Consider the following 16,272-nt stretch of genomic DNA (forward strand, 5'->3'; position numbering starts at 1 on the left):
GGAATTTGAAATCTTGTTTTTGTGTATAACGGTATAAAAAATCAGTTGCGGATCTAGGATTTTAAGGTAGTCGGTACTTTGAAAGTGGCGGCAAAAACATAAAAAGATATGTTAACAATGAGATGCGAACTCGAGCTCAACAACACTAAAAGAGCCTTAACTACTCATCCAAAAGCCAATGGACCAATCACCAATTAGATCATTTGTTCATATTTCGAGTCGAGGTTAATGAATTCTCGAGCACCCAATGAACTCTACGTAGGTCTGCCCCTATATAAAATGGATCGTGTATGTATTTTTATGCTATTAATTAGTGTGTAGAATTTGAAATCTTACTTATGTTATTTTAGTATATAACAATATACAAATTGGATCATTTATGTATTTTTATGTAATTACTAGTGTGGGGTTTGAAATATTTCTTTTGTTGTTTTAGTGTATTTACGGTATAAAAATTGAATCGCATATATATACCTTTACATTGTTAGTGCGTAGAACTTGAAATCTTACTTTTGTTATTTTAGTATATAACCGTATTAAAATCGAACCATGCATAAATATTTTTATGTTGTTAGTGTTGTTTTAGTGTGAAAGGATATAAAAGCATGTGTAACAATATAAAAATTACTTATCGTATTCTATTTTCAGTTATTAAGTGATCAGCTATGAAATCAAGAATCTCAATCACTTTATTGGGACTTGTGCTACTATTCTCAACATGGGAATCATGTATAGCACAAGAAGGAGATTACTTGGTCTACAAGGATCCCAACAAGCCAATAAACGCGCGAATAAAAGATCTAATGAGTCGAATGACATTGTCAGAGAAAATCGGACAAATGACACAACTCGAGAGGAAAAACATGACAACTGACATCGTGAAAAATTACGCGATAGGGAGTTTACTAAGTGGTGGTGGGAGTGTGCCAAAACCTGAAGCAACAGCTCGAGAATGGATTGATATGGTGAACAATTTTCAAAGAGGAGCATTGTCTAGTAGGTTAGGGATACCTATGATTTATGGAATTGATGCTGTTCATGGACATAATAATGTTTATAAAGCTACTATTTTTCCTCATAATATTGGACTTGGTGCCACTAGGTATGTTTTCTCGATTTTCTAGCTCATTTATTCTTTTAATTTTTTATATACTGACGATTCGATAAGGTAGGAGTTCTAGTTCATTTATTCTTTTAATTTTTATATACTGACGATTCGATAAGGTAGGAGTGCTTTTTCAAACCCCCAAAGAGGGTTTTTTTCGAAAATGTTATATAAAGAGTGTTTATTACTCTCTTCGTCCGGTATTGTTTGTCATGGTTTTGATTTTTAGAGTCAAACTATAAAAATTTTGACTAATATTTTAAGATATATTTTTTCATCATATTAATATGCAAAAAATTGCAATTTATGGAATTGATGTTGTTCATGGACATAATGATGTTTATAAAGTTACTATTTTTCCTCATAATATTGGACTTGGTGCCACTAGGTATGTTTTTTCGATTTTCTAGTTTATTTATTCTTTTAACTTTTATATACTGACGATTCGATAAGGTAGGAGTGCCTTTTCAAACCCCAAAGAGGGTTTTTTTTTGAAAATGTTATATAAATAGTGTCTTTGTTATTCCCTCCGTCCGGTAGTCCGGTATTGTTTGTTATGGTTTCTATTTTTAAAGTCAAACTATAAAAACTTTGACTAACATTTTAAGATATATTTTTTCATCATATTAATATGCAAAAAAATTGCAATTTATAGTACTTTTTATATAGTTTTAGAATATCTAGTTTTTTTTGTTTAAAATATCGAATTAATGTGATCTAATTGAACTTTAAAAATTAATCAATTTGACTTTCGAAAAGACAAACAATTCCGGACGGAGGGGGTATATAATTATGTAGACAGAAAAAAAATCTTTAAATGATTTTATTATATGATTGTAATAAATTATGATCTTATATTAGGAAAAATAAATATTTAATTTTTTTGAAATTTACATAATAATTTGTATTTTTTATTTGTTTTAATTTTTGTAGAGATCCCGAACTTGTGAAAAGAATAGGTGTAGCAACAGCTCTTGAAGTTAGAGCTACTGGAATTCCTTATGCTTTTGCTCCATGCATTGCGGTACAATTTAATATGTTATAATAGATTATAAATTTAATGATATTATTATTTTATAAGCGATCTGATTATACGAATATTTTTGACAGGTATGTAGAGACCCAAGGTGGGGTAGGTGCTATGAGAGTTATAGTGAGGATCCACAAATTGTGAAACAAATGACTGAAATTATACCTGGTTTACAAGGGGACTTGCCTAAAAATGTAGTAGGCATTCCTTATGTTGGTGGAAAGTAAGTTAACTTACATATCTTACCTTTTTTTCGGAATTTTAATATTTTTAGTCAGTCGATTAAAAAATATTATTTTTGTGATATAATGGATTGTAGTAGTTGTTTATGTATATTCGATGTATAGTAAGTGTATAATGAATGATTAATATATAGTGGTAACGGATATATGAACCCCGAAAATTAAGATTAGGGTTAATTTTTTACCAGGGGCATAAAAGGGGTCCATCTAAACTCCTTCGTAGAGGTTTATGGTCACTAAAAGACGCAAGGGGTTCTTCTGTATTCCTTTTGTCTTAAAATTTCACTACATATAATGCTTTTTCATTTTTGACGGATTTCTTCATACTTTACCCCCGAGGGTTTTTCAGAAATAGTCCTCTCTGCTAGGGCTAAGGTGGTTAACATACACTTTACCATCTCATGTTTGTTGAATATGAACTTAGTACATTTGTCATTCGAGTAGAGTATTTTTTGAGAACAGTCTCTCTGGTAATGGTAAGATATGTATGTACTCTACCGTTCGTAGACCTCACGTGTGGAAATACACTGATATGTTGTTGAATATGAAGTTGTAAACAATAATTGTTTGTTTGTTTTTTGTAGGGAAAAGGTGGTGGCATGTGCAAAACACTTTGTTGGAGATGGTGGCACAACAAAAGGGATAAATGAGAACAACACAGTGGCTGATTGGCACAAATTGTTAAGCATTCACATGCCTGGTTATTATCATTCAATCATCAAGGGAGTTTCTACTATTATGGTTTCATATTCAAGTTTGAATGGAGTTAAAATGCATGCAAATCATGATCTTGTTACCAAGTTCCTCAAGGGCACACTAAATTTCAGAGTAATGAATTAACCACTTTACTTTTTTTTTTGTTGTTGTTTATTTTACGTATATACAATGTTCGGTACCTATATTGGAGTCTGATTATACACGTCCTAAAGTTTCCTACCAAAGTAGACTCTATTCCAAGGTCCTGTCTCCTGGTTAAGGACGAAGGAGTACTTACTACTCCACCGTTGCTCAACTTACCCATATTGGGCTTGATTAATTCAGATTCACGTAAAAAAGTTCCGTTTTTAGGACTAATTGCTCTCTAGCAAAGATGAATCCATTCTCAAGGGTGAAAAGGTCGAACTTGAGACCTCTGATTAAGGATAATTGTGACTCGATTCCCAAGGGTCAAAAGCTCGAGAACTCGAGATTTCTGATTAAGGATGGAGGGGTACTTATCATTCTACTGCAATTTTTAGTGTTGTTGAGAACTAATAGTTTTGATTTGTTTTTTTTTTAGGGATTTGTTATCTCAGATTGGCAAGGAATTGACAGAATTACTTCACCACCTCATTCAAATTATACACACTCAGTGTTGGCTGGGGTTCAAGCTGGGATTGATATGGTTAGCTTTCTAGTACTCTCTGTGGTCATTTACATATGTTGTTTAGATTATTGGTGTTGTAATTCTTCTGATGTTTTTCGTATGTCGTTTAAGCTATTGATGTTGTACTTCTTTTGATCTTTCTCGTATGTCGTGTAAACTATTGATATTGTACTTCTTCTGATCTTTTTGTATGTGTTTAAACTTCTGATGTTGTACTTCTTTTGATCTTTCTCATATGTCGTGTAAACTTTTGATGTTGTACTTCTTCTAATCTTTCTTATATGTCGTGTAAGCTTTTGATGTTGTACTTCTTCTGATCTTTCTTGTATGTCGTGTAAACTATTGATGTTGTACTTCTTCTGATCTTTCTTGTATGTCGTGTAAACTATTGATGTTTTACTTCTTCTGATCTTTCTTGTATGTCGTGTAAACTTTGATGTTGTACTTCTTTTGATCTTTCTCGTATGTCGTGTAAACTATTGATGTTGTACTTCTTATGATCTTTTTCATATGTCGTTTAAACTTTGATGTTCTACTTAATTTGATCTTTTTCGTATTTTATTTGAACTTTCGATGTTCATATGTCATTTAACTTCTGTTGTAGTGGTTAAAGTGATCGATAAAATGGATCGAGAGAGTAAATACTATGTCAAGATGTTATGAAATTTGAATTTTCATCTGATTATTTTGTGGGGTTTTTTTTTGCAGATCATGGTCCCTTTGAACTATACAGAATTCATTGATACATTGACCTCTTTGGTGAAAAATAATTTTATCCCCATGACCAGAATTGATGATGCTGTGAGGAGGATCTTGAGAGTCAAATTCACCTTGGGTCTTTTTGAGAATCCTTTGGCTGATTATAAACTAGTTAAACACGTCGGGAGCCAGGTCAGTCTTGAAAAACGAACAAAAGAAACACAGTCTGATGCATGAAATATCTCGTGTTTTCCATAAATGCACAAAGTGTCTCGTGTTGTTCTGGAAAAAAATGCTGTCGTGTTCACTCAATGTTGAAACAGAACAGAAACAAAAAAGACAGTCTAATGCATGAAGTATCTCGTGTTTTCACTTTTCCATGAATGCACATAGTATCTCGTGTTGTTCTGGAAAATGCTGTGTTCACTCACTTTTGAAACGGTAAAAAAAGACAGTCTGATGCACGAAGTATATATCTCGTGCTGTTCTGGAAAAATGCTGCTGTGTTCACTCAATTTTGAAACAGAACATAAAAAAGAACAGTCTGATGCATGAAGTATCTCGTGTTTTCCATCAATCCACGAATTGTCTTGTTTTCACCTTGAAAAATACTCTGTCATATTCACTCAATTTTGAAACAGATGAAAGTCTGATGCACAAAGTATCTCGTGTTTTTCTGGAAAAATGTTGTGTTCACTCACTTTTGAAACAAAAAAAAGACAAGTCTGATGCACAAAGTATCTCGTGTTGTGTTATGGAAAAATATTGTCGTTGAAACACAACAAAGAATGATACACGAAGCATCACGTGTTTTCCATAAATTCATGAGGTGTCTCGTGTTGTTCTGAAAAAATGTTGTGTTCACTCAAATTTTTTGAAACAAAACCATACCTTAAAAGATGTTATTCTAATACCTCTGTTTCATTTTATGTGACGTTATTATTATTTTTTCCGTTAACAGGCACATAGAGAATTAGCTAGAGAAGCAGTTAGAAAATCACTTGTATTATTGAAGAATGGGGCAAATGCTAATGACCCTATACTACCTTTACCTAAAAAGGCATCAAGAATATTAGTAGCTGGAAGTCATGCCAATAATTTGGGCTATCAATGTGGTGGTTGGACAATTACTTGGCAAGGAGTTGAAGGAAACAATGTCACAACAGGTATATATTTCATACTCTCGTCAAACTAAGACACGTAAAATGAAACAGATGGAGTATAGTATAGTAAAACTTTCCGGTTTCTTTTCAGGTACTACTATCTTGGATGCTATAACAGCTAGCGTTGATTCAAACACAGAAGTGGTGTATAGTGAGAGCCCTACAACAGAGTTTGTAAAGTCGAACAACTTTTCATACTCGATTGTTGTAGTAGGTGAGTTACCTTATGCAGAAACAGCAGGGGATAGTATGAATTTGACGATTACTAAGGAAGGTATCGACACAATGAGTAATGTATGTGGCAACACAAAGTGTGTTGTGGTGTTAATATCAGGCAGGCCATTAGTTGTGCAGCCATATTTGAGCAACATTGATGGACTTGTTGCTGCATGGTTGCCTGGATCTGAGGGACAAGGTGTGGCTGATGTGTTGTTTGGTGATTATGAGTTTAGAGGAAAGTTGTCAAGAACTTGGTTTAAGAGTGTGGATCAATTGCCAATGAATGTTGGTGATAAAGATTATGATCCACTTTATCCTTATGGATTTGGGCTTACTACAACTAAAGTTCAAGATCAAGTAGCTTCTAGATAGACAAATAGATATGTTGAATTACTAATATTTCCTATATGTTTACTTGTGGTTACCATTTTTCGTTATAATGAACCATCTGTTTCAATTTTTTGTGTTTCGTTTCTATATAATATGTTTCTAAGAGTCTAAATTAAGTTTTTTAACTCTTTTGACATTCTCGTTTTGTTGTTAAAGGTGTTTTCTTATAGAACTAACGTGATATGATATGTTTATGATTATAAAATTTGTAAGGTTTTGAGTTTGGTGGCGAGTTGTCAAGAAGTTGGTTGTGGATCAATTGCTTTTGGTAATAAAGATTATGATCCACTTTGTCCATTTGGACTTGGGCTCACTAAACTAAAGTCCAAGATCAAATAGTTCTCATTAAAATGATTGGGGTTTTAATGATTTGATCAGTCGCTAGCTCTCGTATTATGGAAATTTCTCATCTATAGGTGCTCGTTCTATTTTGATTTGAATGATTTGAGGCTCACTAGGTATATATGACCGGTCCTTTAAGTGTTTCGATGGTTCAAACAAAGAAAAGATTATAATTTTTAACATCACCTCAACTCCCATTTTTAGTCATAAAGGATGGAATTAGAACAAAGTTATCTCACAAGCAAAGAGTCAATACTTGAATGTTATGAATTCTGAACATGAAACAGAACTTGGCAATAGTTTTGAAGAGTCGGAGCAACATAGGCTAAACGAATGACCAAAGCACACATAGGTTTGAAGCCGGAACTTAGGAGCCTAAAACAAGCTTTCACAATACTGACTAAAATACATCTCGATTATATACTCTGATTGTTTGACTATATGCATCCCGCGTTCACACATGTTCAAGGGAAGAGACGCATGCCAAGGGATTGTGCTGTATGCAGCTTACCTTGACGCAAGCATCAGTGATTGATTCCACAGCTCGAACATGAGGCCTACGGGTCCACATCGAGACAACTTTATCATTGCTCCAAGGTTCTCCTTCATGCTGCTCAAAGACAATTAACTGTGGCATTGTTGAATAAAGATGGACTTAATGAAAACCACAGCAGGTTACAATCAGTGTCAATAAAGTTACACAATGTTTCCTAAAGCTATGGTGCTCAGTCTTTCCAAACCTGTGTCAGATCCTTCAAGAATGCACTACTGTTAGAGGATCCGACCTGCAACAGAACAATGATTTCAAAGAGTTCGATCATCAAAGTCCTAGGGCATACTTCATTGATTTCAATGTAGGAAACTAACAGAACTTTTAAATATGCCAATTAAGTTTACTCTGAATAGACGCGAACATGCATTTAGTCAACTGAAGAAGCACACAGAATGGCATCATACACTCAAATACACCAGTCACGAAGTCATCAATATAATTTGAAACAGCATATCACCAAAACAATCACTGCCTCATCTAGCTTCTTGAGAAAGTGCAAGTGCTGTATCAACAAGATAGCCAAAAAAAGAGGATCTCATTGTATTTTTGTCGGGATATTCAAAGCACCGCAGAATTTTACATCTGTCTAACTTAACTTGGAAGAACAAATAGCAAACAACCAAAGAAAGATAGCACAGAAGAATAGCTGCATAGCTGAATACACAACAGGACCGATCAGATGGCTGATTTAAAAAGTACAAAGTAACTACATATCAACGGATGAAGCATCAACCAATGAGGCAATTGATCTATGAATACATGAACAACGCAAAGATTAGCACAACTACTACTTTTATAAGAAAGTTTAATACACCAACAACTTGTGCTAAAGCAAGAAGAAACCTCTTTTAACAATTATAGTGTTAGGGCCAGCTAAGAAGCAACTTATACATTAACAGCAAGCAGCTATTCAATAACATGCTATGAGACCTGGATCACATTTAAATTAATCAAACAGTAGAATCACATGTCAGCCCACACATAAGAAATGAGAACCATAATACAAAGCTCGTAAGACCAGCAAAATATACGCATGAATGAACTAAAGCAGAATGACACTTGAGCAAAAAGTTAACTAGGGTTCAACGGGCATGACGATTTTAATTTCAAGAAAGCAAAAATAAGAAAATATGTCCTAAATTCTCACCAACTAAATGATGTTCAAAGGCAGCATGCTTAACACATGCAAGTCGAAACAGGGAACATGGGAAACGGTGTTTCCAGTGGTGGACGGGTGGGTGAGTAGTGCATAAGAACCTGTACAGTAATGATATAACCTCTTGTGAACTGAAGTGGACAGGGGCTACTACGTAAAATATGGTAACTCGGCTACGTTTCAAAGGACAATGGGCTAATATTAATATTATCACCTTACACAAAAGTATGGACGAGATATTATCAATCTCCACTTTCTAGAAAAACAATCAAGTTTCTACACATAACAGCAATAGCACCAAAATTTAAGTAAACAACATACAAAAGGATCAATCATCAGCTGCTTCTGTAGACTTCCCTCCAAACGGATCGTGAGAAGTTTCAGTATCCTGACCAATGTGGCGTTGCACAAGGCGCTGCAAATCTGCCATAACCTTCTGCTCACGCTTAGCCTTCTCCTCATAGTTAAACATGGCCAACGCTCGCTTGTCTTCAGCACTGTAAACTTGGTTTTCCTTTCTGATACGAATAGCATTCATCCTTTGATGCCTACTACCACTCATCACATAGCCAAGACCCTCGAATTTCGAAATCTCATCAGCAGAAAGACCCACTTCACCTCTACGTGGAATACGCTTCCCTTGCTGAACATATTGGGCAATAGCATCACCTTCACCAGGCCTAAGTGCCCCACCATAGCTGATATGTCCTTCAGCCCTTGGCAAGGGCATTGGACCAACTGGGGCCTCATCTTCAAAATTACTCCTCTTCCTTGCCTCAATAAGTTCTTTAAATTCAAGCACCTCACCATTAACTTCATCTATCATTGCTTCATCAGCCTTCGTCTCATTAATTCCAGCATCATCACTCAACTCGAAGCTCTTCTCTGGTATGTCACTATCCCCTTCCTTCTTTCTCTTACTCTTCAAAGCACTCTTTTGCTTCTTACTAGCATCAGAATCATCAATTTCACCGTCTTCGCTTTCGCTCTTGCTTTTACTCTCACTCTCGCTTGAATAGCTTTTCCTTTTGCTTCTTTTCTTCCTGCTACTACTACCCCTTTTATGTCTCCTGCTACTCTCTTTTCTCCTCGACTTTTTCCTTCTTTTGTTCCTTTCTTCTTCTGATGATGAATCATCAGTAGACTCTTCCTCCGATTCACTCACACTCTTCCTTCTCGATCTCCTACTCCTACGTTTAGAGCTGGATTTCTTCCTCTTCCTAGATTTCCTCGGTTCAGAATCTGAAGCCTCTGAGTCAGAATCCGATGCATCTGATTCAGATTCGGAATCGGGCTCACTTCCGGAAGACTTAGTTTTTGACCTCTTCACATCCTTTTTGGATCCATCCTCCTTCTTTACCATCTCGTCTTCGATTTTTTCTGCAATTTCATCAGGTTCTTCATATTCCGGCTCATTTTCTTTCCTAGGTGGACTTGGTGTGCAATTCCAAATACAATTCTTCAACTGTTTCCTCAATTTCTGACGTTTTAGCCTCCGGTACTCTTCAAAACTCAAGCCTTTAAGCTCTTCATCCGAATCAGAATCTGCAGTTCTTCCACTCTTATGATCTCGATCAAGGTAAGGTTTCTTCCCCCGTCCAAATCTCCTAGGAGGTTCATTCGTAGGGCTTGGTCTACGGTACGAACGATCTGGAGAAAACGATCGCCGGTTGTTTCGTCCATTAGTATGTGACGCTTGCTGTCCTCTATATGGACTATAAGCCGGACTCCGACTCCGACTCCCGCTAACACTTCGGCTCAGGCTACGGTTTCGGTTTCGGTTTCTGATAGGACTACGGCTACGACTAGGACTTCGATATCGACGTCGATTGTCGTAGTGCGAGCTCCGTTGAGGTGAGTACCGGCCGCCGTCACCGTTCCGGTGGCTTCGATGCCTGTCGTCGGGGATTTCTACGGCGGAGGAAAGCCTACCCATTTGGGAATTAGGTTATTGTAAATGAAAGAAGGCGGCCGGCGGGATTGTAAAATATAAGGTGTATGATTTATTATTAATTAATTTTTTAATTAAAAATAATATTATTATATATTTTAATAATTACATATTCGATTTAGCCAACAAATAAATATGCACAAGTAAAATGAATCAAAAGTGCAAAGTATTTGATTATTAAATATTTAATATCATTAGAATTAAATTAAATTTAACAAGAGGAGACCTTTGAAACATATATCACGTTCTTATAGTTATCTTCTGAAACTGATGACTATTACCTCTGAAACATATATTACATGAGGCACATCGTATTCTTCTTTAGGGGTTGATGCGCAAACAAAAATATTTAAGAAAATTATAATTGATCGCCGTCTGTGGGGATCGAACCCACGACCACGTGGTTAAAAGCCACGCGCTCTACCACTGAGCTAAGACGGCTTGTTTATTAAAAATAGGACTTACATGTTTTTGGAAAATTTATATTAAATCAATAAATATATATATCGTATTTTCATAAACTTATTAATTAGTTAATCATGTATTCGTGCTTTAATCTTTTATTGTTAAAGTTAAATTATTTGACTTTACATAAGCATCTAATATGAATAAATATTTAGTACGTAATTTTTTAGAAGAGCAACATCGTTTGTTATTTCAATTATCTTTCAGATATACATGGATGTAATAGCATGAACTTTGCTATTAGACTAATAATATAAGCTTTTAGCACATTTTCTCAGGTATTTTGAATGTTTTAATCGTTTTCGAATTAAAATTCCAGGATCATATAATTAATAGGTGTATTTTATTGAGTAGAACTTGATTTCAAATTGAAGAAAAAATTGGAGCTAAATGATTGTAATGAAGCTTCAAAATTTAAACAAAAGTCTAAAAAGATTTAATTAAATAGACCTCGGGAGCCGAGATAACCAAGTGTGATAAGAGAAAATGAGAAAAAAAATTATTTTCAAAAAACACACCTTGATACGTCGTGCCCAATGATGTGCGACGCGCGAGTTACTAAGACAATTTTAGCTCAAAGTTGCAGAAAGTAAGATCCTTGAAAGCCTTTTGATACGGTGTGTCGTGTGACACGTCGTGCTTGAATAATTTTGTCTCGGAGTTCATCTCATGGAAACCCTCTTGGCAAGTTGAACTTCAATCCTATTTGTCCAGATATCTTGTTTTAAAATTTTAATTGTAATTTCATGTCCAAACACAATTTAACAATCAATCATCTCATTCAACCTAACTTTATATTTACTTCTTTTAAATATCAATAACTCATGTCAACGCAATTAATATAGTACCTTTATTTGAATATGATAAGATAAGAACTAGATAACAAGAAATGAGAAGATCGGAGAATGTAGCAATCCCTTCCCTTCCTAAGAATCGAAAAGTATAATTATTTCTTCGATTACATAAAAAATTGTATTTATATCAAGTATATATTTTGCCACACGAACAATCAAATATAATATAAGATCAAAATATTATGATTTGTGAAAAATACGCCGTCTGTGGGGATCGAATCCACGACCACGTGGTTAAAAGCCACGCGCTCTACCACTGAGCTAAGACGGCCAATTGATCAACATTAATGAAATATTTTGGTAATTAACTGTGTACAATTTTTTTAAAAAAATTATCCCTTAATTACAATATGTTACGGAATAAAGCATTTTCTAATAAAGACAATTTCATACTTAGGTTATTTAATCCGTACTATTTAAAACTTGAAGTATCACTTATATTGCTTGTAATTTTTATTTGGCTTGATACACGTTTGTCTCCTTAGTATAGGATATTTACTACACACTCGAATTAAGTAAAGTTTCGATTGAACATTTCAAATGTTATACATTTTCGATTAAAATCTTCTAAAAAGTTGCATGTATTTTACTCATCTATTAGATAGAGTAAACCGCATTCTATATCATTTCGTTTAATCATATGTATCAATCTTAAATAGAATATGTCTGAAGTTTTACGTCTTCTTTCAACGTAATTAAAAAAACATAAATTTTATTTGGTTACTAATCTAGAAGAAGAACGTAAATAATTTTCTAAAAAATCAATTATAACGAAATTTAATTCGAATGTCTAAATAAAATTTTTCGGAAAAGTCGTTTGCCCTTTAGTATCTCAAAACTCCATTAGCTCAAAACAATTAGCAGACCTTCAACAAGCTCGAAGCTCCAACAATGGCTCGAATTTTCTGCTACAAGAATCTCTCTATTGCTTTTCAATTGAAAAGGCCAACGACCCATTTTCATCCTTCTTCTCTCCATTCTCAATCCTCAGCTCCTATAGACAAAGAAGTTGAAACCCTTTACCGTATCATAACAATAACACAGACACCAGAAGGACTGAAACAAGCACTGAAATCATCACAAATCAAATTATCAAACGACTTAATCGACAAAGTTCTGAAAAGGGTACGTTTTTCTCATTCAAACCCATTACAAGCTTTAGAGTTCTTTAAATATGCAGATAAGCGAAAGGGGTTTTATCATACTGGTTTTTCTTTAGATACCATTTTGTATGTACTTGGTAGGAGTCGTAAATTCGATAAGATTTGGGAGGTTTTAGTGGAAATGAAGAGAAAAGATCAATCTTTGATAACCCCCAGAACAGTTCAAGTTGTTTTAGGTAGAGTTGCTAAGGTTTGCTCTGTTAGAGAAACTGTTGAGTCTTTTTGGGGTTTTAAGAGACTGTTGAATGAGTTTGGTGTTGATTGTTTTAATGCATTGTTGAGGGCTTTGTGTCAGGAGAAGAGTATGAGTGATGCTAGGAATGTGTATCATAGGTTGAAGTACAAGTTTAGGCCAAATAACCAGACATTTAATATACTTTTGTCTGGTTGGAAGTCGTCGGAGGATGCGGAGGTTTTCTTTAAGGAGATGAAGGATTTGGGCGTTGAACCTGATGTTGTTTCGTTTAATTGTTTGGTGGATGTGTATTGTAAAGGGAGAGAGATGGAGAAGGCTTTTAGGGTGGTGGAGGAGATGAGGGAGAAGGATATTACTCCTGATGTGATAACTTATACAAGTTTAATTGGAGGGTTGGGGTTGGTTGGACAACCTGATAAGGCGAGGCACATTTTGAAGGAGATGAGGGAGTATGGATGTTATCCGGATGCGGCTGCTTATAATGCTGCGGTTAGGAACTTCTGCATTGCGAAGAGGATCGGGGATGCATACAGTTTGATGGATGAGATGGTTAGAAATGGTTTGAGCCCCAATGCCACTACTTATAATGTGTTCTTAAGGTCATTTTTTTGGATAAATGATTTGAAAAGTTCATGGACTTTGTACCAGAGGATGAAGGAGACTGGGTGCTTACCGAGTACACAGTCCTGTATGTTCCTGATCAGGTTGAGCAGGAGACATGAGAAAGTGGAGATGGCACTTGAGTTGTGGGATGACATGATGGAGAGGGGATTTGGCTCATATATTTTGGTCTCTGATGTTTTGTTTGATTTGCTCTGTGATTTGGGAAAGTTGGCGGAGGCAGAAAAATGTTTCTTGCAAATGGTAAATAAAGGGCAAAAACCAAGTAATGTTTCCTTTAGGAGGATCAAGGTGCTTATGGAATTGGCTAATAAACAGGAGGCTCTTAAGCTTTTGTCAGAAAAGATGGCTGCTTTTCGTTCCTCCACACAACTGATCCAACACGATAAAGTGGAATATGAACAATCAAGTTGACCTGATGAATGCTGACTCATATTCCAGTACCTTGCTATTGTCCGATGAGTTTTTCGGTCCTCAACCTGATGCATTGGTTTGATTATGTAGCAGTGGGCTCTTCAATCAATATTGCAGGCCTCTAATCCAGAACTCAACAAATGAGGTTTGTCTATGAAAATCAATTGCTTTATTTTCTTTAGACACTTCAACAAAAATTATGCCTCAGTCCCAAACAAGTAGGGGCCAACACTATTTTCTTTGTTTCTAAAAAAAGCATCATTTTCTTTGTTCGTTGTTTTGCTTTTGTATGCCTTTTCTGCTAATTATTGATCTTATCTCTTCTAGTATGTCCACACATCCTCATTTCTGATCCTATTGCTCCTGGTATATACATACATCCATCTCAGCATCCTCATTCCGCAACTTGCATCTTCTGAACATGGGAGTTCTTGATTGGCCAGCACTCCGCCCCGCAAGTGTATGATGTAAGCATGCATGTTGTGGTACTCTATTACTCACTTGACATCTGTTGGAATGATCTGGTTTGCAATCAATAGTTAAGAGAGTAACAGAACAAGCCGACAAATCGTTGTGTTGGGGTGAGATGTAATTGTGAAGCCAAGAATTCTAACAAGGCTATCCAAAGAAAACTGTTACAATGTCGCAAGTGTGATTTGAACAAAACCTAAATCATTTTAAAACTACCCTTATCATTGCACTAAACAGGTTTCTATTGTCTCGAGGGAATTCAACGGTTTATACATCCACATGTAAGAATTTTTACCTATATGCACAATATTTCATTGCAATCCCTTGTTGGCCTTACCGAAGAAGTGAGTTTTTGTGAGCGATAGTCAACACGCAAGGAGACTGATTTGTGCAGAAACTGATAGCTTATTTCATCCGACATAGGCAGTTAAGCGTCATTTGAATGCTGACGGTCTGATTCTACCTTTGTGGGAGCAATACTAGTTTGCTGAGACTACCTATAAACACACACACACACAGACACCCTTTTTATCAGCTTCTGGGTTAGAGTTTACGTCTAAATATTGGTTATTGCAAAAAGTTTCAATTAGCAGGGTACTTTTGGGGTCAGTGTTGGAACACAGTGGAAAATGTATTCATTTACGGGAACCTCAAAGAGCTCACAGAATTTGTATTATGCTTCCGAAGTTACCATTGTGATGTTTCCCTCATTTGGATGTTGTCTTGGTTAAAGTTACGATGCTCTCCCATTAAACAACTTGTAACTTTGCACAACCATTTACCATGCACTCATTCTCACTATACAGGGCCTTGAGTCAGTGCGTTAACACAAGGCAATTCTTCAATGATGCATTTAGCTGTCAATGACACAATAGTTCTACCTTCACTAGGTAGGAGTAAGGTCTGCGTACACACCACCCTCCCAAGCCCATCCTTGTGGAATTACACGGGTATGTTATTGTTGAAATGACATAATAGTTGCCATTATATTGACACCTTTTATTTCTCATTTCAGATGACACCAGACGCACGACATCTTCTTTCTTTTTGCAAGGCAGGACCATCCTTGGAATGAATGCTTTAGTTTGGAGCCTGCCGCCATAGTTTGCTTTCCTCATAACTGAGAAATTCCAAGGACGCTACGCAGGATCTGAAACTTGGTAGATAATGAGCTCACTTATATACCAGGCTTTTAAGCCTCCATTGGCTCACTTGATGGTGTTCTAAAGTACTATAGAGTACAACACAGTTCTTGAAAATGTTGATCAACAACTCAGTACTTCCATGTATACTATTTTTACTGGTAAGGCAGTACTTGGACTAAGACTTGTTGTGCTCGTTGGTGAGCGAGACAGAAACCAACCTTGTTAACTTGCAAGCAAGTGTTCATTGTGATTGAAAAAACCATACATTCGCGATATCATGTAAAAATCACATTTTTACAATGTAGGTTTAAGATTTGGATTGAACCAATATAGATTATTTTGTAGATTTCTTTGTGCTTTATGCTTTCTCATTCTTACAACTATTCAATTTTTTACACTTTTAACATTGTTTACTCTATTTACAAGTTATACCAACCAAAAATAAAAGAGAATAGCTTCTTTGTCACATAACAGTTTATTAGGAACTATAATTATTCACTCGTTTCATTTCTTAATATAAGATATGAAGGTTAAGATAATAAGATGCATGAATTTTGCAATCGTAAATTAAAATTGCTAAAATATATCGAAATATCATTTGAATCTTGAGCATCAAGACTAATTTCACGAAATATCATTTGAATCTTGAACATCAAGACTAATTTCACAGGATATCTCACCTCCACTAGTAACAAATATCAATTAACTCTATCCACCAAGGTTAGGA

General features: G+C 35.4%; 3 protein-coding genes and 2 non-coding genes across 10 annotated transcripts; 2 read left to right on the top strand and 3 right to left on the bottom strand.

Annotated features, from left to right (window-relative positions):
* The first annotated feature begins 665 nt into the window (after positions 1 to 665).
* LOC107004055 (beta-glucosidase BoGH3B-like) lies at positions 666 to 6,289 on the top strand. The gene is made up of 8 exons (XM_015202272.2): positions 666 to 1,102; positions 2,039 to 2,129; positions 2,216 to 2,358; positions 2,962 to 3,205; positions 3,657 to 3,761; positions 4,452 to 4,634; positions 5,404 to 5,608; positions 5,697 to 6,289. The coding sequence occupies exons 1-8, from the start codon at positions 666 to 668 to the stop codon at positions 6,194 to 6,196; spliced, it is 1,908 nt and encodes a 635-aa protein (XP_015057758.1). The 3' UTR covers positions 6,197 to 6,289.
* A 520-nt stretch (positions 6,290 to 6,809) lies between these two features.
* On the bottom strand, positions 6,810 to 10,267 carry LOC107004908 (NF-kappa-B-activating protein). Of its 4 annotated transcripts, XR_001454793.2 has the most exons (4): positions 8,587 to 10,267; positions 7,454 to 7,611; positions 7,297 to 7,341; positions 6,810 to 7,184 (listed from the first exon to the last, which is right to left on the bottom strand). XR_001454793.2 is itself a non-coding variant. In XM_015203314.2 (2 exons), exon 1 carries the CDS (start codon positions 10,199 to 10,201, stop codon positions 8,594 to 8,596), a length of 1,608 nt encoding a protein of 535 aa, XP_015058800.1. In that variant the 5' UTR covers positions 10,202 to 10,267; the 3' UTR covers positions 6,810 to 7,341; positions 8,587 to 8,593. The 4 variants fall into 4 exon arrangements, 1 of the variants encoding a protein (XP_015058800.1); XR_001454794.2 differs by lacking the exon at positions 7,454 to 7,611; XR_001454792.2 differs by having other exon boundaries at positions 6,810 to 7,341.
* Positions 10,268 to 10,585: 318 nt separating this feature from the next.
* On the bottom strand, positions 10,586 to 10,657 carry TRNAK-UUU. Its single transcript has one exon. It is a non-coding gene; the product is annotated as a tRNA-Lys (tRNA).
* A 1,077-nt stretch (positions 10,658 to 11,734) lies between these two features.
* Positions 11,735 to 11,806, bottom strand: TRNAK-UUU. Its single transcript has one exon. It is a non-coding gene; the product is annotated as a tRNA-Lys (tRNA).
* Positions 11,807 to 12,364: 558 nt separating this feature from the next.
* On the top strand, positions 12,365 to 15,891 carry LOC107003208 (putative pentatricopeptide repeat-containing protein At1g02420). Of its 3 annotated transcripts, XM_027912634.1 has the most exons (3): positions 12,365 to 14,074; positions 14,257 to 14,396; positions 15,416 to 15,891. In XM_027912634.1, exon 1 carries the CDS (start codon positions 12,427 to 12,429, stop codon positions 13,927 to 13,929), a length of 1,503 nt encoding a protein of 500 aa, XP_027768435.1. In that variant the 5' UTR covers positions 12,365 to 12,426; the 3' UTR covers positions 13,930 to 14,074; positions 14,257 to 14,396; positions 15,416 to 15,891. The 3 variants fall into 3 exon arrangements, with proteins under 3 accessions (XP_027768435.1, XP_027768434.1, XP_015056986.1); XM_027912633.1 differs by having other exon boundaries at positions 14,257 to 15,891; XM_015201500.2 differs by lacking the exon at positions 14,257 to 14,396.
* The last annotated feature ends 381 nt before the right edge of the window (positions 15,892 to 16,272 follow it).

The sequence above is a fragment of the Solanum pennellii genome, chromosome 11 (assembly GCF_001406875.1).
Source record: "Solanum pennellii chromosome 11, SPENNV200".
In the NCBI taxonomy this organism is placed as follows: domain Eukaryota; kingdom Viridiplantae; phylum Streptophyta; class Magnoliopsida; order Solanales; family Solanaceae; genus Solanum; species Solanum pennellii.